The sequence below is a fragment of the Biomphalaria glabrata genome, chromosome 4 (genome assembly GCF_947242115.1).
Source record: "Biomphalaria glabrata chromosome 4, xgBioGlab47.1, whole genome shotgun sequence".
NCBI lineage: Eukaryota > Metazoa > Mollusca > Gastropoda > Planorbidae > Biomphalaria > Biomphalaria glabrata.
The window spans coordinates 52,237,635-52,258,535 of NC_074714.1; the positions used below are offsets into that span (position 1 = coordinate 52,237,635).

Below are 20,901 nucleotides of genomic sequence, written 5' to 3' on the forward strand. Positions count from 1 at the left end.
GCGTTCGATATCGGAATGCACTGTCCAAGGGAGACCACTTTCTCAAATGATCAACTAATTATCTTCCCATAGTAAAACTAACTGAAGGAAGCTACCAGTAAGTGTTTTTTTTTTTGTTGTCATCTCAGACTTCATTTAAGTATGCAACAAAAATGCTGGTACTTACAGTATTTCATCTAGTGCTTCCTGGCCGAACTGAGAAACAATCATATCCTTCACAACAAAATGGATCACGCCGTACTGTAAACATTTAAAAAGTACAGATACGAGTTCAGTAAGGTTTAAAATCGGTTACATTTTAAATAGACTAGCATAATTAAATTACTGTAAAAAAACAAATTTTGAATGTTTATTGTCGATAACAAAAAATCTCATTAATGGTATAACATAAAGTCAATGTTTGCGCCAAAAACCTTATTTTTGATTGTTACAGTGGTTGAGTTGCGATAATATTTATTACAAAGCTTATATCAACTCTGTCTGTCTGTCTGTTTAGGAAAAAATTGAACACGTTATTTCTCCTACCCCCATTTTGGATCAAGTTGAAATTTTGCGCAATTATTTCTTGAACCTGACCAAACAAGAATCCAAGAATCTATAAAAGAAATTAACCAATTAGTTAATTAACTATTGGTAATTTATTACTTTGTTTGGTATCGAACAAGGGAAAGAAATTGTACTTAACATATGCGGTGGTATAAGTTGAATAAGTCCCCTTTAAACTTTGTGTACACAATAGGGTCGTCGCTAAATTAACTAAAGGTAACTGTAAAGCCTTCTATTTTCATAAGCCCTTCGCTGGTACAGTGGTTAAAGTGTCAGCTTGTAGTGGCTTGATCCCTCGATCTCAAGTTCAAGTCCAAGTCGTAGAACATTTTTTATAAATTTAAAAGCGATCATCATCATCATCATCATCATCACTATCATCATCATCATCATCATCATCATCATCACTATCATCATCATCATCATCATCATCATCATCATCATCATCATCATCATCATCACTATCATCATCATCATCATCATCATCATCATCACTATCATCATCATCATCATCATCATCATCATCATCATCATCATCATCATCATCATCATCATCACTATCATCATCATCATCATCACTATCATTATCATCATTATCAAACAATTCATACATGTCACCATACAGGTCGAGAAATTTGTGGTCTCCCAGACCTGTCGAGACGGCGGTCAGATACCTCCTTCTCTTTCCCACACCCCCTTTTCCAAACTGATCCTGTCACGTGATAGGATCATAGTGCATAGAAAAAGTTAAAAGCATGAGATTGCGCCAGTGGCGTAGCTAGAGTATATGATGCCTGGTGCGGTACCTCATCTTGATGCCCCCCCCCCCAAAAAAAAAAAGCTAACTAAATAATAACATTGCAAAACCTTACTTTTTTGTTCAAAATAATATGTACTCATTAATCATATATTGTTAATTCAAAAAATCACTTTTACTTAAACATACTACAAGTGAATTTTACGCACTTTCTTGCTGGCAAAAGTATCAATATCGAAATCAAATTTTTCCACCAGCTCTTGTTCAATGGACAAAATGGCTAAATTAGTGAGTCGTAAATTTGTCATCGTTGATTGCAAGTAATTCTTGATCAGTTTAAGTTTGGAAAAACTTCTCTCGCATGTAGCGAGACTTACCGCAATAGTAAAAAAATATGCGATTCATGATGACGATATTTGGGACTGAATCATCTAGCTAATATTTTTTTATAAATTTCAAGAGCTCAACAGGTCCTTGTTTTGGAAGTTCAGAGCCTTCTGATGAAACTGTGACAAACCGTTGAAGCCTCTTTCGCTCCTGCAGAAATTTGCTTTTATCAATGTCGCTAGGAGTACTATCGAGATTTATTTCGACCTGAGGATTTAATAGCTGGGAAGGCGACAAAAATTCATATCTATTTGCTACATCATAAAGTTGCTCGAATCGGTAAATTATTTCTTGAACAATCCTGTCCAAGGTAGAATAAATTTCCCTTCGTAGCTCGTCTTTGTGTGTAAGTACAGAGTCGTCACTTGTCTCACCAGGCATCTTTTTCTTATAGCCAATACGTTTTTGAGGTTCTGTACTGATTCTCAGATCTGAGAACACGCTTGAGATGTCAGGTATACTGTCAAAAATAATAGAGAAATATTTGGCTTGTTTTACTTCCTGTATGATTTGTTTTTTTAACGTGATCCCCCACTGTTGTAATAAATTCATTTTGTGTTTGTGGAGACATGTATGTATTCGGTCTGGAACAAAGCTTAGTTCGAAGCACATGCTCCCTCAAGAGTGGATCGTACTTTGATAGTAATTTTACTAACTCCAAGTAATTGCCTTGATTTTGTCCTTCAGCTCGCTCGCGATGCCCACGAAGTGCCAGATTTTGCTTTGAGAGAAAACCAATGATGTCCAAGATTCTCTCCAGGTTTTTGTCTCTTGTATAATCAAATCTTGGGCCTTGTTGTCAATACTGTTCCCTACTCCCAAGCAAGCGATGACTGAATGTGAGCTCTGTTGGTCTCATGTTTTTCTATTTTCGGGGATAACCTCCACCAATCATTAAATCGATCTTTGGATTTAAATGAAGATTTGGTACTTGATCTTGTTGAGAAGAGTATGCAGGGGAAGCAAAATAATGATTCTTTTTTTGGCGAATAACACATCCACTTTCTAAGAACTTTCTCGCCGTTTGACATTTGTCGAAAAAAACAAGCCTTTGGTTAGCTTGTTTAAAAATATTGACATTACAATAGAATTATTTCCAAAATTAAACTATAAAGAATCTTAAAGAAATCAATAAACTAAGACAATTGTCTAGAGCTAGAGTTTAGTAATATATTTGTAAACTCTATATCTAGATTAAACCAGCGGACTAAACAATGAAGTAAAAAAAGGTTGGCCTATCTTCTTCTTCTTCTTTATATTACAGAGCTGTCAGAATTTAAGTCATTAGTTAATATGCATGACTAAATGCATGACGCGTAGGACGTAATCATCTTCTTTTTTGAAGTAACGTATGTACTATATAAGATAAGATAAGACCAGTAAACACTTGATGAGATGTGGGCCGTGTTAACTATTAGATGATCTGTTGACCTAGACAATGTGTTGCAATGTTGGCACTGAATGTCAAGTTGAGCTGACACAGGCAACACTCTTGGAATCGTTCATCATTATTCTCACACACGGCAATCAACTTTAGGATCCCCCGCTAATAGCTGTAGTGATATTTGTATCTAGTAACAACATGTACCGTGTGTCCGAAATAAATCTTTTAAATTAGATTCAAACTGTTCTATAGCTTACATTGTATTAAAGAAATAGTCAAGGTGATGAAACAAAATAGCGACATGACTAATCGTTAGTTCATGTTTAAAATACAGTAGTTTGTGTTTGTTCGTGTCCATACAATTTATCGTTTTTACTGAAACGCTCAGGGGAATAGGAAATTAATACACATTGGGGGAATTTTGGTGCCCCTCTCCACTTGGTGCCCTGTGCGGCCCGCACCACCCGCACATTGGTAGCTACGCCACTGGATTGCGCTAAACGAATTACAATTGGTAAAAATATTTCTAATCACACAGATTTATTATTGCTAGTCTAGATCTATAACAAATTTAATTACATAACAGATCCAAAGTAATTAATACAATTATATTTAAAGCTTTGTTTTTTTTTAAAGAAGTATTTTTTTTATATTGTTCTTTTTGATATATATATAAATCTTAACTCCTCCAACTTTTGACTTGTGTGCTAATATGTTTGTATTACGTCATTGTTTCTTGTGCATGTTTTATGCGAAAGTAAAGGATGTGACGTAATAAACAAAGATAGTCTTCTATGTCTACTTGTATAAACACACAGTCTCTGTTATTATTACTAATTAATGTCTAGTTTTTCATTTATTTTATCTGTGACAACAGAACTACCTTGCCAATGCCTATTGTTCTGGCTGCTCTATAAAAGAAGCTAATCGAGAAGAAATGAATACATCTAAGGCATATCGATTCCATGGCTAGGATCCTCCTCTCTCGTTCTGAAGTTAGCGTCAAAGAGTTGCAAAGAGACGCATAATGTATACTGTTGTAACCCTGCTGGTGACACAGATGGGGGTAGTGCTGTGTGTTTTTAGCCTACCCAAATCGCCACAGTCCAGCGCGACGAGCGGTCAACCGTGACCAGTGACAGTACACGCCAGTTCGGCAAGGACCAGTGTTGTAAATATTACGCACGCAAGTCACGGCGAAAGTGATCAACTGGAGTGGTCAAGAAGGTTCGAGTAGAGACACTATATAAGAGCGAGTGTGTCAGAATCACTTCACGTTACCTCGCTATGTGACCAGGCGAGAACCAGCACGGTGTGTGAAGTCAGTGCGGAGCAGAGACTAGGTTTTTGTAAAGACAGTGTTAATGTTGTTGCCAATTGCGATGTATTTGAAATTAAACTGACTGATACTTTGGAGCCCTGAGTTGTGAGGCTCTTTAAGTTCGTTGTGTGATATTATGACAACCTAAATTTAACTATATGCATTTCTATGTTTTGCAATCATTGTACTTTAAAATGTAACTACTTAATTTGTACGCTTACTAATAAAATATGCATCTTTTTGTTAATAAAAAAGAAAAAAAAAAAGCCCAATAAAGAGGCCAATAGCCCAAAAAAGAGGCAATGCCCAAAAAAGAGGCAAAGGCCCAAGGATTCCTAGGATGTAAACAGCTTGACAACTGAAGTCAAAAGCTAAAAAGCTGAGGTATCCTTTAAAAAAATAAGTTCGTTGTGTCGTGTGGTGCAGTTTGAAGAGTACCTGGATAGTAGGAGAGACGTAACAATACATTCAAAACGAATACCCGCTGACCACCGTAAGAAAATGCAAACTTCAACTGTTTGACCATATCACTAGGTCCTCGATGCTCACAAAGACCTTCCTTCAGGGAACAGTACCAGGAAAAAGAAGCAGAGGCAGACAGAGAAAACGATGGAAAGAAAACATAAAAGAATGGACGAGCCTTTCACTTTCTAGTCATGGTGAAAGATAGAGAGGAATGGAGAAAAAAAAACGATCATAGGTGGTGCCCTAACGGTCTGACAAATTGACGGGTTAGGTGAAAGGTGGTGAAGGTGGTAAATGATTGACTCGCTAAACGAAAGGGAACACGTTTAATTCCATGGAGCTAGTGGCAACTTTATCAGAATATATTTTATAAGTGTTTTTTTTTTTTATGTTCATTTATTATGGAATTTTCTCTCTCTCTCTTCTATAGAATTTTAAACATAATTCCCTTAAAAACTTCGAACAGGAAGTGATTATCTGCAGCCATGCAGCGGATTAATTTTACACTGGGTACCCGGCTGAACTCAATAGCTGAAACCTTCTTTTTTGTTGTTGTTTTATTTTGTTGCGCAATCACTCATAAAGTCGGAGCACGAACACAATTGTATTTAAAGTCTTCTAAAGCGAATACTGCGTATTAATACAACCTGTTTATTACTGGGGCTGGGGACTGTTGAAATGTTTTGTGCATACAAAAGTTATTTGCGATATTTAAAAGTGAAAAAAAAACAACGTTTCCTTAACAATAGACAGATGTTGAATTTATAAATATATTTAAAACTACTTCAGTTATTTGAAAGTGTGCACATATGGAAAACAAAAACATTTCTGTATATACCATAAAGCGCAAATTAGCGTCTATTAACCACAGTCTAACTGAATAGTATGTATTAAAAAAAAGTTCCCCTTTCAGACCTTGAGGTCTATAGGGCAAATGATGGTCATCTGTTTCTGTGGCCTACGGTTAACGAAGGAATATTAGCCATAATCAGATTAAAAAAAAATAAAATAAAAAAATGCATCTAGACTTTACATAAACGAAACAATCTTAAAAAGACTGTTTTTACTCACCATGACGATTTTGTTTATTCCACAATGTAAGATTCTTAATTCCGTGACAATATCAGAACAACAGCGCACGAATATCCTTACAACACAATTATGTCATCTTGATGTGTTTTACGTACATAAATAGGTGACATCATAACAACATCCGTACAATATAAATGTTTGGAAGCCTGAACAGAAGTGCTGGTCTATAGGAATGACGTGGCTGAGTACAAGAAGCAATGGCGTGAGTTCCTGTCGAGGACATTTCTCTAGATTCAGCGTAATGGCTTACAGATAACGTGGGCCTCAATAAGGGGAGCTAAACCTTGCATGCTGATGAACTGAAGTTACGTCCCTTTGCGCTACCGAAGACAATAGCCTTTTTTTTCATATAATATCCTGTAAATTATAACTGAAAAGCGAGTATGTCACAAATCAATGTATAACAGAGCGAACGGCGACATTGTGTGGTTCTTTGTGCTTCTGAGTCTATGCAGTCTATATCTTCTTCGTTGACAAGAGATTTCAATCTTACATTATGTCTATGTCAACTCTGTCAACTGCGATGCTTCGGGCAGAAGTCAATGTATTTTTTTGTCTCCCTTTGCTGTAAAAGCATTTCATTTAATATTCCATTATCTTCCTCCATCTGATTCAGCGACTGTCTTTGTCTGATGGAGTGTTGGGGAACATAAGGCTAATGCCATTGGTTCACAACCTTGAAGGTTGTGGGCGAAGGCCAGTTGATGTCATTTGGGACCTTGAGTTCGCTCTGAAATTAGGTCACTTGCAATCCAAAAAGAGGCTAAAGAGGCTCTACCAATGTAAACACCATGTATCCGTTATTCATGAATTATATCTGAATGTTATATAAAGTTACTTTTTGCTTTTTTTATTCAACCGATCAAGGTCACTTTAAGAGTTCAAGGTCGCCCTTTCAAAAATGTGCTTTTGTCTTTAGACGAACAATAAATGCAGAATTTAGCAAACACACAGTCAAGGATTTATAAGTACCTGGCAATGGCTAAACAGATACTGAAAGAAAATGACATAAAATTGCACACAATTTGTGTGCTAGTATATCTATACACAATTAACGTACTATTAAATGCATTAATTTCACCACAGTCTTTTCTCCATCTATTAAAGTTTGTTATTGGCATTGCCATCGTGTGGCTCTATTATTAGTGCAAGAGAAAAAGGTAGTGTTGATAAATTATGTTTTATAAATGGTAGACGTTTATGAGCATTTGTTCGCATTTTTTTGTCATTGCCCAATCAAATTCTCTGAGCTCTTCAATTTTTAGTACAAACTTATTTTAATATGAAGGAAGAATTAGACTTCCACGTCTAAGACATAGAGCGTATTAAAAAAACCAATGAGGAAATAACCAGGAAATTTAATATTTATATGAAGATCAACCGTCACTCATTGAGATATTATTAAAATTTAGCTCAATTTCTTAACTTTAGTAAGTAACAGACCATAGACATCAATAAATATAGACTGGAAAAAGGAAGTAACTTCATGTAACTTGAAAACATGTATATATATTGTATTCGGATTTCTGAATTATGAAAAGTTGCATGATCTTCATTCTTAGAGATTAAAGAAAGCTACACTGCCTCCTTATTTACAATATATATTGGTGTGTATCAAAGTTAAAAAAGCACTTTTATACTGCTCATAAATGCTTTATAATAAAGTACACAAAATTGCAAGTCACAAATTTTCGTTTCATATAACTCTTTAATTGGCCAGTCTATATTTATTTATGTCTATGTAACAGACGCTCGATTAAGCGCCCTTGACATGGTTTAGTTTATTGTAAAAGAAATCTCCGCATCGCGACACAAAGTTGAATACACAATTCTCACTTTATATTTCCACATCGCATCGTCTAATCACGTGATCCGTGGCTTTTTTTTTCTCTCTAGCGTTAACAAACAAGTCTTAAACAAAATCTTCGTGCGATATCTACGAATGCGGTCAATTTAGGGCATACCAATCATAGTTGTATGAAGAGAGATATATCGGTAAACTGATCCAAGTAAACATTATCCTCGAAGTCTAACTTTAGGTGTTGTCTTACTGCCAGTTCTGCTGAACCGCGTGAGTGCTGTCTGGAACCGAAGTGACCGCGAACATTCTCTCCTCGCTCTCTCTCTCTCTCTTCACTTCTGGAGTGCTTCCTGGTCACTCCATGATTGGACACTTTCGTGGTGACATGGAGTCAGCACCTAGGAAACAAACAAACAAAAATAGTAAATGAACAATTTATTAAGGAACTTTGTTTATTTTTAATATTCATATGTATTAACGACGTATAGTTCTGGATTTACATATAGGTAACAATAGCTATGTAGCTTCGGGCCTCCACTTGTTTGGGGGGGGGGGGGGCATTAGTCAGTTGCAAGTATAGTGAGAGTGAATGTAATAATTTTTTTTGTTGCTATGTTTTGTATTATTTATTTAAAAGTAATAAAGTTTGTCAAGTTTGTAGATCTGTAAAGTTCGAAATAATAGAAGTTATAGGCCTACGTTTTCAGTCATAGCCCTAGAGGAGTCAGGAGAAGAACCTGACGCCATTGTTATTGAAGCTCATTGACTTGTAGCACCAAACCTCTGGATGACATCTGAACCGCTGTAGGCGTGTTATATTTTGACTTATTACACTTGCAACAAATTCTTTGCGAACAAAACTAAATATAACTTTTTTTTTTTTTTAGAATCGCTAACTTTTTTCTCCCCGTCACCATGGAAACACACACACACACGCACACACCATAACACCCATAAATTGTTTCAGCGATATTTTTTATATAATTTTAAAGGAAAATCAAAGACAAAATTGCCTAAATTTGATAACAAGGGGCCCCATATCTTAAACAGCTCGTGGCCTTAGTGAGTCCTTTGTGTATTCCAGCGACGTATACCTTGGCGATGTGTATAAATACATTTTGGTTTTGAGTTATGGATAAAGTGAGCAGACACCTACGTACTCAAATGAAGACAAAAAGAAGGACAAAGCCTTATAAAGGAGGACAAAAAGAAGGACGTAGCCTTACAAAGGAGGACAAAAAGAAGGACGTAGCCTTATAAAGGAGGACAAAAAGAAGGACAAAGCCTTATAAAGGAGGACAAAAAGAAGGACATAGCCTTATAAAGGAAGACAAACAGAAGGACAAAGCCTTACAAAGGAGGATAAAAAGAAGGACGTAGCCTTAAAAAGGAGGACAAAAAGAAGGACGTAGCCTTAAAAAGGAGGACAAAAAGAAGGACGTAGCCTTATAAAGGAGGACAAAAAGAAGGACGTAGCCTTATAAAGGAGGACAAAAAGAAGGACGTAGCCTTACAAAGGAGGACAAAAAGAAGGACATAGCCTTATAAAGGAGGACAAACAGAAGGACAAAGCCTTACAAAGGAGGATAAAAAGAAGGACGTAGCCTTATAAAGGAGGACAAAAAGAAGGACATAGCCTTATAAAGGAGGACAAAAAGAAGGACGTAGCATTATAAAGGAGGACAAAAAGAAGGACGTAGCCTTATAAAGGAGGACAAAAAGAAGGACGTAGCCTTATAAAGGAGGATAAACAGAAGGACAAAGCCTTACAAGTGAGGATAAAAAGAAGAACGTAGCCTTATAAAGGAGGACAAAAAGAAGGACGTAGCCTTATAAAGGAGGACAAAAAGAAGGACGTAGCCTTACAAAGGAGGACAAAAAGAAGGACGTAGCCTTATAAAGGAGGACAAAAAGAAGGACGTAGCCTTACAAAGGAGGACAAAAAGAAGGACATAGCCTTGCAAAGCAAAAAACACAACTCTGCCCGAGTCGGGTGTCGAACCTCGAGCACCCTTCTAGGTAGCCAAGCCAAGTTCAAGCGAAGATGGCCGACCAAATTTTTCAAACTGTGGGGGAAAAAAAAACTCAGCAAACACCGATAAGGCAAGAAATCAGAAAACGCAAATGAAGTTTCCAGAGGCTGAAAGACCAAAGTAAACATTGTGAATATTCACATTTGACTAGAGTAATACCTTTATTTAAATCACTAGATTTAGAAAGCCTTCCGGAGAGAAGGCTCAAAAGTAAAGTAGCAATTATACATAAAACACTGAACCATAATCTTCAAATACAAAAACAAAATTTAATAAAAGACTATGAAAGACACAAAGATAAAGGCACACTCCTCGTTCCATATGCTAGGACAAATATGTACAAATACTCCTTCTTCCCTAGTGCTATTGGAGCATGGAATGGGTTGCCTGAGCTAGCCAGGAAAACCAGTGACTTGGCAGAATTTAAGTCATTGGTTAATATGCATGACGCGTAAGACGTAATCATCTTCTTTTTTGAAGTAACGTCTGTATTATATAAGATAAGATAAGACCATGGAGAAGATCAGTAGATCTAGAAGCAAAGACGGCAGGATAGACAAGGACCTAGATGAGGGGAGCCCGATTACGAAGTGCTGTTGCGCCCTATTCTCCAATGGAAGTCAGAATAAGTCAACTCAAAATGTGGTACGGGTACCACTAAGGGGATGAATATGGACCCGAAATGAAGAGTTTAATGCTTTGCACTTTATTAAGTTAATAAAATATAACTTAATATTGGTATGTTTTAAATGACTGTGTTTTTTTAATTATTATTTAGTTTATGTTTTTAAAAACTCAAAACCGGTGTTATTTTATGTTTAAGAATCAATTTTACACAAATCAGGAAATGGATAGCAATGTTATAATTTCCGTTGACAAATGTGTACAAATGTGTACAAATACTCCTTCTTCCCTAGTGCTATTAGAGCATGGAATGGGTTGCCTGAGCGAGCCAGGAAAACCAGTGACTTGGCAGAATTTAAGTCATTGGTTAATATGCATGACTGAATGCAAGACGTGTAGGACGTAATCATCTTCTTTACTGAAGTAACGTCAGTATTATATAAGATAAGATCTAGAAGCAAAGACGGCAGGACCTAGATGAGGGGAGCCCGATAACGAAGTGCTGTTGCGCCCTATTCTCCAATGGAAGTCAGAATAAGTCAACTCAAAATGTGGTACGGGTACCACTAAGGGGATGAATACGTGCCCAAAGTGAAGAGCTTACTGCGTTGCACTTTATTAAGTTAATAAAATATAATTTAATATTGGTATGTTTTAAATGACTGTTTTTTTTAAAATTATTATTTAGTTTATGTTTTAAAAAACTCAAAACCGGTGTTATTTTACGTTTAAGAATCAATTCTACTCAAATCAGGAAATGGATAGGAATGTTATAATTTCCGTTGACAAATGTGTACAAATAATCCTTCTTCCCTAGTGCTATTAGAGCATGGAATGGGTTGCCTGGGCGAGCCAGGAAAACCAGTGACTTGGCAGAATTTATGTCATTGGTTAATAGGTTAATATGCATGACTGAATGCAAGACGTGTAGGACGTAATCATCTTCTTTACTGAAGTAACGTCAGTATTATATAAAATAAGATAAGACCATGGAGAAGATCAGTAGACCTAGAAGCAAAGACGGCAGGATAGACAAGGACCTAGATGAGGGGCGCCCTATTCTCCAATGGAAGTCAGAATAAGTCAACTCAAAATGTGGTACGGGTACCACTAAGGGTATGCACACATCTCTGAAATGAAGAGCTTAATGCGTTGCACTTTATTAAGTTAATAAAATATAACTTAATATTGGTATGTTTTAAATGACTGTGTTTTTTTTAATTATTATTTAGTTTATGTTTTTAAAAACTCAAAACCGGTGTTATTTTATGCTTAAGAATCAATTCTACACAAACCAGGAAATGGATAGGAATGTTATAATTTCCGTTGACACTCTCAATTTTTCAAAGTCAAATTTTGTTTTCGATTTTTTCAAATCGCAGAATCGCTCAAAATAAATCCACTAGATTTTGATGTACCTAAATAAAGGGGGGGGGGGGGAGAGTGGATCGGAACGTAACAGTGATTGGTCGGCTTGGTCATGTGACTTTAAGTTTAAATTATTATAGCAGGAGGAAAAACAACTTAGGAATACCAAAAAAAAAAATAAGAGACAAAACAGTGGCGTAGCATCCATGGCGCGAAGGGGTTCAATGAACCCGGGCCCACGACCATTGGGGGACCCACAGCCTGTGGCGTAACAGCAATGGCGAAAGGGAGTTGATTGCACTTGGGCCCATGACTCTTGACCAGTTGAGGCCCACTAGGGATGACACTCATGGCAAAAATATGATAGATGTTTGTAGATTTGAAAAGCTCCTTCAAAATATTTTAAACGCTGCACGAAACTTTTTATTAGTTTTAAAACCATAACCCGTGTTTTCAGCTAGCACCAACGGCATGGATTACATTAAATGTAAATATCTGCTCTCCGGCAGGTTTATTGTGATGGTGGCTGTACGTTTGAGGGGACTATTGTTCCCATTGATAGTATTATTACTAATGGTGGAGAGAGGAGAGATAGAGAGGGTGAGAAAGTTTGGTTTAGAAAATATTGATGTGTTGTACAGAAAAATAAGGAAAGGGGCGGAGTAACAATACAATTAGGTCTGTAGTGACTCTATAGGGATAGCCCTGGTGGTCACAGATTAATATTTCTACACATCCGCTAATTATTCAATTTTCTCAAAGCTTTTTTTGTTTCTTTTATTTTAAGTATTTAAATTAATTAATTTTAACTTATTTTTTTAATAATGTATCTATATGTATTCGTTCATGTCATTTCATATCCTATCATTAACAAAACATGAATCAATAACAAAACTATCCTATTAAATAATACATAAAAAAAGAACGGTGTATGTTAACTTTTTTGTCATTTGTGTTATTGTAATATAAGTAAAATGCAAATTTAAAAAAAATGGAGATCTAAGCTAACTAAACAAATGTCATTCTAAAACTTTTGTATCCCATCCGACAAAGAAGATCTTGTAAAATCTTGTAAGTTCTCATCAGATTGTTTTGTTTTCTTCTGTATTGCGTAATAAATTTTAAGAACAAAATAAAAAAAAGGAGATGAAATCTAAACAAACAAAACAAACAACATTAAATATTAATCAAGCAAATGAACCATAGTATGTTACATAGTTATCGTACTTGTGCTATTATAAGGAATGGCCAAACCGAACTGGGAGCAGGTTTATAACAAAGATTTAAACTAGATAAGTTGGCATTGAAGACGAAGCGGGTTGCAATAATCTGGAGAAATCCGATTTCTTAAAATAGTTAGAGCTAATATTCAATTTTTTTTTGGACAATGTTAATCTTTAAATATAGAACTTAAATATGTGTTTCTGGTATTTCCATAAGCAAAGTGAAATAGGAACACCGAGCAGGTAATTCATTAACACGTCGAATTAGCTAGACACAGAGACAATGAACACTTAATGATTTCATGCATGTTTGTTTTAATTAACTGAATGAAACATTTTTTTTTACATTTGTCATAGGCGGCTCCAACACTCTCTTCTCAACTCGTCCGACGCCTTGTTAGACGTGGACGGCCTTGTTTTCGCTTTTCTCTATTCGGCCTCCAAGTTATGGCTGAATGATTCTTCTCAGCTATCGCTGTTTTGCCGCGTTTAATCTCTTTTCAGCCTTTATGAAAGCTTCCAAGTCTCACAAGCCAAGTGGCTTTGGAACGATGTTTGTATTTAGGAGCTGGATCTTGATCTCCAGGATAATTTATTTATTTTCCCAGGTGGGCCGAAATTTTAGAAAGACGTCGCCTGCTTTCCCAATCCCACAAGTAACATCGTATTACCCATCTCCATCGATTGTGCTAACGCTGCCCTTATAGGTAAACTGCTCTGTGTGATCAAGCTCTGGATGCCCAATGTTGACGAGGATATTGTGTGGCCTGTGGCCGGCAGTATTCAAAACTTGGTTTTATTAATTTTTTTTCCAAAGACCGAGTTTGAGTGCGTCTCTATCGAGTGTCTCCGTTATCTCTTGTATGCATTGTATTCCCGAGTCAAGTCCAGGTCCGTCACCCAAATGAGTTTAACTATTTCTCTCCGTAATTATTTACCACATTCTGATGGAATCAACGTTGGTATCGTCATTTAGGAGAGAAAGAGTTAAGCGAAAAAGAAAGCAAATATGCTCAATGTGCAACAAATAAAATATGGAAGATATTCTGTGTACTTAAACATTTGTATTAATGCTTTTGTATAGAAAGCCGATTTTCTGAAAATAAAATACAAATGTTTAATAGAAAGCTTTGCAGTTTTTTTTCCAATTTCGACCTTCAAGGCTGTGAATCTGTCAAAACTGTTCTGCGAAATTTCACGTAAATCCCGTTCGGCAGTTGCTTAGATCTCTAGATACATAAATCAATCAATAAATAAGTTAGCCAGTGGCATTATACGCTCTAATTTTCATGTTCAGCTAATTATATGTCTTCCTTCTGCTGTGTTCTGTATTGAGATGTCATAAACTGCATTAAAAAAATGTTTTTATCTCTCGACTTAGTGAGATTGATAAAAAAAAGTCACATTTTTTTAATTCTAACAACAGGTTTTTTTAAACTTACAAAATGGCCGAAGACATTGATACTGAATATAGGAAACTTTTGCTACAGAAAATTCGCACTGTTTTTGAAACCAATGTTTCAGCTCTTCATGTGCTCTTCGTGTTCCACAAGTATGATCCTAATATACTTACAATGAAAGATTTGGTAAGTATCCAGCAAAAATTTCATTTAGATACAAGACACCGATAGCAAAGACAAGCAGACACAAACACTCTTTTGTTCCCCTGGCAATCAAATCATTAAATAAGAACAACCTGGTATAAACTTTGTCACATGTAAATTATGAGTGCGTCTGGTGTGAATGTACACTTTGGTTTCTTATAGTTATAATGTTTTTTGTTTGGTGTAATGCACAAATTGTAAGACAAATTTCCTTACGGATAATAAAGATTATTATTATTATTATTATTATTATTATTATAATTTTACTATTATGTATTTATAAATGATGACTTTTAGCATGCTGGACATTCTTTTTTACAAAGCTTTTACCAACTCACTTTGTCTGTCTGGGTGGAATCTTGTAGAAGTTATTTCTATCACTTCCCGTTTTTTTGGATCCACTTTGAACTTTTCACAATTATTCATTGTCGGTGACAAAAAATGAATCAATTAAAAAAATAACCAATTCGTTAATAAATAAGTTATAATTATTTTATTGTGTTTTATTTAGTAATGTACTAAGCTAATTGGAGCTAAGCCTTGTGTAGAGAATACGGTCGATCGTTGAAAAAAACAAGGTTACAAAGACAGTTTGTGTGCAAATACAAACTCAAAATCGGCCCCCGAAGTGGTCCACTCAGGCAGGCTTCAATATTTTCAGAAAAGAACATCCGAATGAAATTATATCAAAGACAAATGAGAGATAAGAATGGAGAAAGAAGGTTGACAGATCTTGTGTAGTGCCCCAACGGTCCAGCAGATCAAAGGATATGTGCAAGTGAATGCAAAGTTAGATGTGAACCTGGTCTAACTAGTTACCCTTTCAGACCTTATAGGGCAGATAATGTAAAGTTCATTTGTTTTTGTGGCCTACGGTTAACGAGGGTGTCATGTAGCCAGCACAACGACCAACCGCCTATCCTTTTCCCCAACTAATGTCAGGTACCCATTAGAGTTGGGTGGACTCAGAGGCGCCCAAAGATTCCGAAGTTGAAAATCCCAGTCTTCACCAGGATTCGAACCCGGGACCCCCGGTTCGGAAGCCAAGCGCTTTACCGCTCAGCTACCGCGCCTCACCTGGCCTAACTTAAGTCTTATAATTGATGTAATTGTTTTGAAAAGGCTCAATCTCTTATTCGAATCATCAAAAAAATATAAACATCCTGGTATATGTGATAAAATGTTTAACAAAATGCAATTTACAAGATTACTATTCGTTTTAAATAACGTCTAACTTATAATGCATACTAAATAGCCTTTTCTCTTTAAAAAAACTGCTTGCATAAGCAATTTAAAAAATTAGATTTTTCGCTTTCAGAAAAAAAAAAAGTAGCCGTTGCATCAGAACTTTGAATGGTCGAAAATATTGTGTCACTATCTTTTATAGTTTACGAGATCTAAACGGGACGGACGGACAGACGGACAGATATTTCACATAAAACTAATAGCGTCTTTTCCCCTTTCGGGGGCCACTAAAAATTACAGACTTATTTAAACTTTAACACCTTTTTTTTTATAAGTACTTGATAGCTCAGCGGCTAACACGTCGTCATTCCATTATAAAGGCTTGAGGCCTCAGGTTCTAATTGAGACCCGAGCAACTTAAAAAAAAAATTGCTTTTGGAAAAGCAGCTCGGAAACATTTTTCCAGATACCCCTCCCCCCTCCCTTCCAACTGGTCCACTAAGTAATAGGACCATTGCACACTGAGCATGCTATAAGCATGAAACACAACAAAAACAATAAAATATTTCCTCTCCCACAAATTTATTATTGTTAGATCTGTAAAAAAATTTAGATCAAGATTAATTTTAAAAAAATTTATTAACATTTCACTCAATATAAGCTTTGTTTTTAAAAAGTAATCTTTATATTTTGTTTGTTGTTTAGGATATCGTTAAAATATGCTGTAATCATAAAGGCTATATTGAAGGAGCGAGCCTGCTGTTAAAGTATCTCTCAAGGTATGCAGGCTGGTTCAAATGCCTTTTGTCAGTTCTACGAGATCCATCTGTAAAGCAAGCTTCTCTAGCTGATCAATTGCAAGCAATGAAAGGTAAAAGTTTTGTTAAGTAAATGAATACTTTATTATATTTTGACTGAATTTATTTCTTAACATGAATGGTTTCAGCTTATATTAGTTTTTTGTTTGCCTATTCCGTAACAGTGTTTTCGTTGGGGTGCTTCTGTTGACTCTTTTGCAAACTTTCACCACCTGCTTCGCTGTTTTATCTTATCTTATCTTATATAGGGGCCTAATAGAGACTTTACTTCAAAAAAGAAAATGATTTCAGTTATCCTGGGACGTAATAGATGGTTTAAAAAATACATAAATTCATATTTTCTTTTTCAGTGGCCCCCAAAAAAGGCGAAAAGCCTCTTGTTTTTATGTGATTTGTCTGTCCGTCCGTCTGTCACGTTTAAATTACAAAAACTAGAAATGGGATTGAAAAAGTGTGCAAACAGTTTTTTAATTTAAAGAAAATACACTTCTTTAAAAACGGGACATAAATGTAAGGGGGATTATAATCATTTTAGTTTTGTTGTATTTTACATTTATACATACAAGTTGTTAATTGTAAAAGCTAATATTTATTTATATTATTTTTTATGATTTCATTAAGGCTATGGGTATGAATGAAGCTAATTGGATGTATGGAGACTATAATAGAAACTATATTTTACCAACACTACATTTTTCTAATGTTGCAGATGAACTTGATGAAGAGTTGAAGCGAAAAAATGCATTCCAAAGAGGTAATCATAAGGCCATAACAATTTTTCTTTAATAATTTTTATATCGTATGTTCATGTTAAGTAGCTTATACTTTATTTAAAACTGTTGGTTAAGATATATATCAGTCACACCAGATTCTGCCCTGTCCGGACAGGACCGAAGCCATTGACTCACCTGGGCGCATCCATTGTCTTCCGAGACATAAGGAGCCATATATATATATATATATATATATATATATATATATATATATATATATATATATATATATATATATATTGCAAACCTATTAGCGTAATTATGAATATATGTATTCTTTTTATCTATTCACTCTTAGTAATGAGAAGTGGGAATGTGGTCAGACGTCAGAGATTAGAATGGACAAGAGAGCCGTTGTGAGACTTGGAGCATCAACTGTTGAAATGGACAGGTGTCAGCGTCTTCTGCTGTGGATGTTAGCAATTTATGATTGTATATATAAATAAAGTATTTGTAGTATGAGATAATAATTGGGTCAAGGTAAAAGAGGATTGATGTTGATTAAGGTGATAACAGATGTGTGACCATGACAATAAACATAAATGTTCATCTTGGCTATCAGGTCTTCTAACTCTGGCCTACTGTCGCCGCTACTTGTCTTCACGCTCCTACAGGGTTCACTGTTGCCGCCTATGTCTTCGGGATACTAAGGGGTTCACTATCTAGCCAGTAACACATGGAGCTCACTATCTTCTCGTTGTCTCAAGAACAGTAGTCTACATAAACTATCTGGAATGTTTTCCACTAACAGGAATAATTTCCACTAACAGGAATGTTTTCCACTAACAGTAACGAACCTTCCACAACTGCCTGACCAGACAACCCATCAAACAGAACTTACGCTGCTTCTCGCATGCTGGCCTATCCATTGGTGCTGTTCCTTTCTACAGCTCTAGACGGATATATTTCTCCAATCACTTAGCCGGAATCCACACTCTACTTTTCTCGTCTCAACATCTGTTCATCATTTGGTGTTGAACAGTGCGATGGTGTGCAGCATTAGCGTCGGTGCAGGAGTAGAGTTACAATAATTTGTATGTGTGTGTGTCTATGTTGGACACGCACATACCTCATGACCTGGCTGAAATATGCCTGATAAAACATTCATTCAGAAATGTCTACTCATATTCTGTTTGACTGCCCCAGACTTGTTGATCTCCGTCTCGACAGGTCTGGGAAACCAAAAATTCTCGACCTGCATGGCGACATTTATGCACTACGCAAGACAGCAGGGTTTCTGTCCAGGGCTTTTGCAAGAGAGGATTTTGGCCTCTCAAGCCCTCACTCTAATGGAGTTTGATGATGATGATGATGATGACGATACATTAGAATAAAAAGCTTGTCGATGTTTTAGGAAACGTCTAGGAACAACGCCATTTTGTGTATAAACGATAACATTATATATATGCAGGGATGTTGTTCATTGTTTGTTTTCACAAAGCCTATATGTCAACCCACTCTGTGGGTCTGTCTGGTAAAAAGTTTTGTTCACGTTATTTCTCCCAGACCTAGTCTCAAGCTGAAATTTTGCACATTTTTTTTAAACAAATAAAAGTTAGTACAAGAATCGGAAAAAAAAATCCTTTTATCAATAAAATTTTCCCGATAGTATTTGTATCAACACATATTTAATTAAAAGTCAGTTATTGTTCTGCTATTCTCTTATGTAATGTTGAGTACTATTTGTACATATCGTTTTGGTGATGCCACAAAGATAAAATAATTAATGGTTGGTTGTGGATGTATGGGTTAATTTTCTCTGTTTCTTTGTGTAATTGTTAGTACTTCCTTGTTGTAATGTTATTAAAATCGATTTATTAGTAACGAAATTGAGTTTGCCTTTTTTGTATTAATTGAGAATACAAGTAATTAAAAAAAATACTTCTCGATATAATTATGGTTTTCTTTTAACAATAGCGCCACATCGTTCAGGACTTGGTTTTGGATAAACTTCCTACATCCCAGGAATTAGTGTAGATATTATATTCACGTGGGAGGCGCGGTGGCTGAGTGGTAAAGCGCATGGCTTGCGATCCGAGGGATCCCAGGTTTGAGTCGTGATGAATGAGATTTTTAATTTCGGGATCTTAAGATCGCCTTTGAGTCCAGCAAGCTCTAGTGGGTACCTGATGTTAGTTGGTTATAATTAAAGGTGGTTGGTCGTTGTGATGGTCACATGACACCTTCGTTAACCTTGGAACACAGAAATAGATGACCTCTACATCATCTGCCTTATATATCGTAAGGTCTGAAAAGAGAAATTTAAAAAAAATATATATCCACGGGTTTTTACTAAAAGTGCTTTTTTTATGTGTTTTTTTTAAACTCTTTTCTATTATGTGGCCCGCCAAACGAGTGTTTGAAATTAAATGGCCCACAGGCTTTAGTTCACACAGCTGTTTTATCTAATTAATAGTTGGACCTAATTTTGCTATAATCTAATTTCATAACATCGAACGGAACCCGAACTTTAGATCTGACCGAACCGAACCGAACTAAACTTGTCACCGAACCGAACCCAAACTTAAATCTGACCGAACCGAACCCGAACTTTAAAAGTTGTGTTCGATTCCCATCTCTACTGTAAAGAGCTAAATCAAGTGAATCAAGTTAATGCATGAAATTGTTTGTTTTTAAATCACACGGCACATCCAGCCATACCCGGTGATTGCGATTCGCTTTTACACAAAATGCCAGTTTAGAATTTATCACATCTATGGTATGGGATGTCATCGCATGTCAAAACGTGCCATTCTGTACAAGTTCATTTAATGTTCATGGTGGCGTACCATTTCGCGCGGGTTCGTCCGCCTCTTACACTTGAAGGCTTTTTTTTGCTACTTAACGTAGTGCCTTGCATAGGTATTGTGGGGCCTACTATAGGTCTTTCACTTATTACACACTGTTTGCAATTGTTCTGCATGAAAGATTTCTCCGTTTAAGGTTAATAAACGCAACATTTTGCATGAAAAATCAACAAACTATAACAGATAATAATAATATCTTCTAATCACGCTAAGTCGGAAAGTAACTGTTAATTACGAAGGAGGACCAGAACACTTGCCACAACCAAATAGTTACTTTCCTTTAACGTTCGCAAATCTGACTTTCGCAGAAGACTATAGCCTACCACGGGTTTTCAAAATAAATAATGAAAAAAAAAAAACATCAATAGCACGTTACCCAGTTACAGGTCGTGATATCAGAAACAGTTGGTATTATAAAGGTTATTTAGAGAATGGGAAATGGTTATTTTAGGAGATTAAAAGTGTTAGGGGATGTCTTCGTATCCTAAAATAGTGTAGGCCTACTTATATAAAATTAAATTTTAATTTCTCGGAACGTATCCCTCATCGAAAATCAAGAAAACACTCTTTATTAATTCTCCTTAAAAAAATAGATTTATCAAAAGTTTCATTTATTTTAGGCCTACAACCAATGGCGTTACTAGAGTGGGTGCCACCCGGTGCGTTCAGCTCAGGGTGTCACCCCCCCCCCCATTCCCCTTTTTGTTCTTAAA

At 35.9% G+C, this 20,901-nt stretch overlaps 2 protein-coding genes across 3 annotated transcripts in view; one reads left to right on the forward strand and one right to left on the reverse strand.

Annotated features, from left to right (window-relative positions):
• LOC106062493 (guanylate cyclase soluble subunit beta-2-like) overlaps positions 1-7,947 on the reverse strand; it is a 73,756-nt gene extending 65,809 nt beyond the window's left edge. Inside the window, exons 1-3 of one of the 2 annotated variants that reach the window (XM_056028136.1) lie at positions 7,789-7,947; positions 5,932-6,865; positions 167-240 (exon numbers count right to left, since the gene is read on the reverse strand). In XM_056028136.1, coding sequence (XP_055884111.1) covers positions 167-240; positions 5,932-5,934 — 77 coding nt within the window. In that variant the 5' untranslated portion in view covers positions 5,935-6,865; positions 7,789-7,947. Of the gene's footprint in view, positions 1-166; positions 241-5,931; positions 6,946-7,788 lie in introns of both variants that reach the window. The other variant, XM_056028135.1, reaches the window with a different exon arrangement.
• A 5,159-nt stretch (positions 7,948-13,106) lies between these two features.
• On the forward strand, positions 13,107-19,204 carry LOC129926050 (uncharacterized). Its single transcript, XM_056027919.1, has 5 exons — positions 13,107-13,244; positions 14,428-14,587; positions 16,496-16,661; positions 17,318-17,362; positions 17,680-19,204. The coding sequence occupies exons 2-5, from the start codon at positions 14,447-14,449 to the stop codon at positions 17,739-17,741; spliced, it is 414 nt and encodes a 137-aa protein (XP_055883894.1). The 5' UTR covers positions 13,107-13,244; positions 14,428-14,446; the 3' UTR covers positions 17,742-19,204.
• The last annotated feature ends 1,697 nt before the right edge of the window (positions 19,205-20,901 follow it).

Coding starts and splice junctions, on each gene's coding strand:
- LOC129926050 (XM_056027919.1), top strand. CDS start 14,447: ATGGCCGAAGACATTGATACTGAATATAGGAAACTTTTGCTACAGAAA. Junction 14,588..16,495: donor TACTTACAATGAAAGATTTG/GTAAGTATCCAG, acceptor TTTGTTGTTTAG/GATATCGTTAAAATATGCTG. Junction 17,363..17,679: donor AAAAAATGCATTCCAAAGAG/GTAATCATAAGG, acceptor ATTCACTCTTAG/TAATGAGAAGTGGGAATGTG.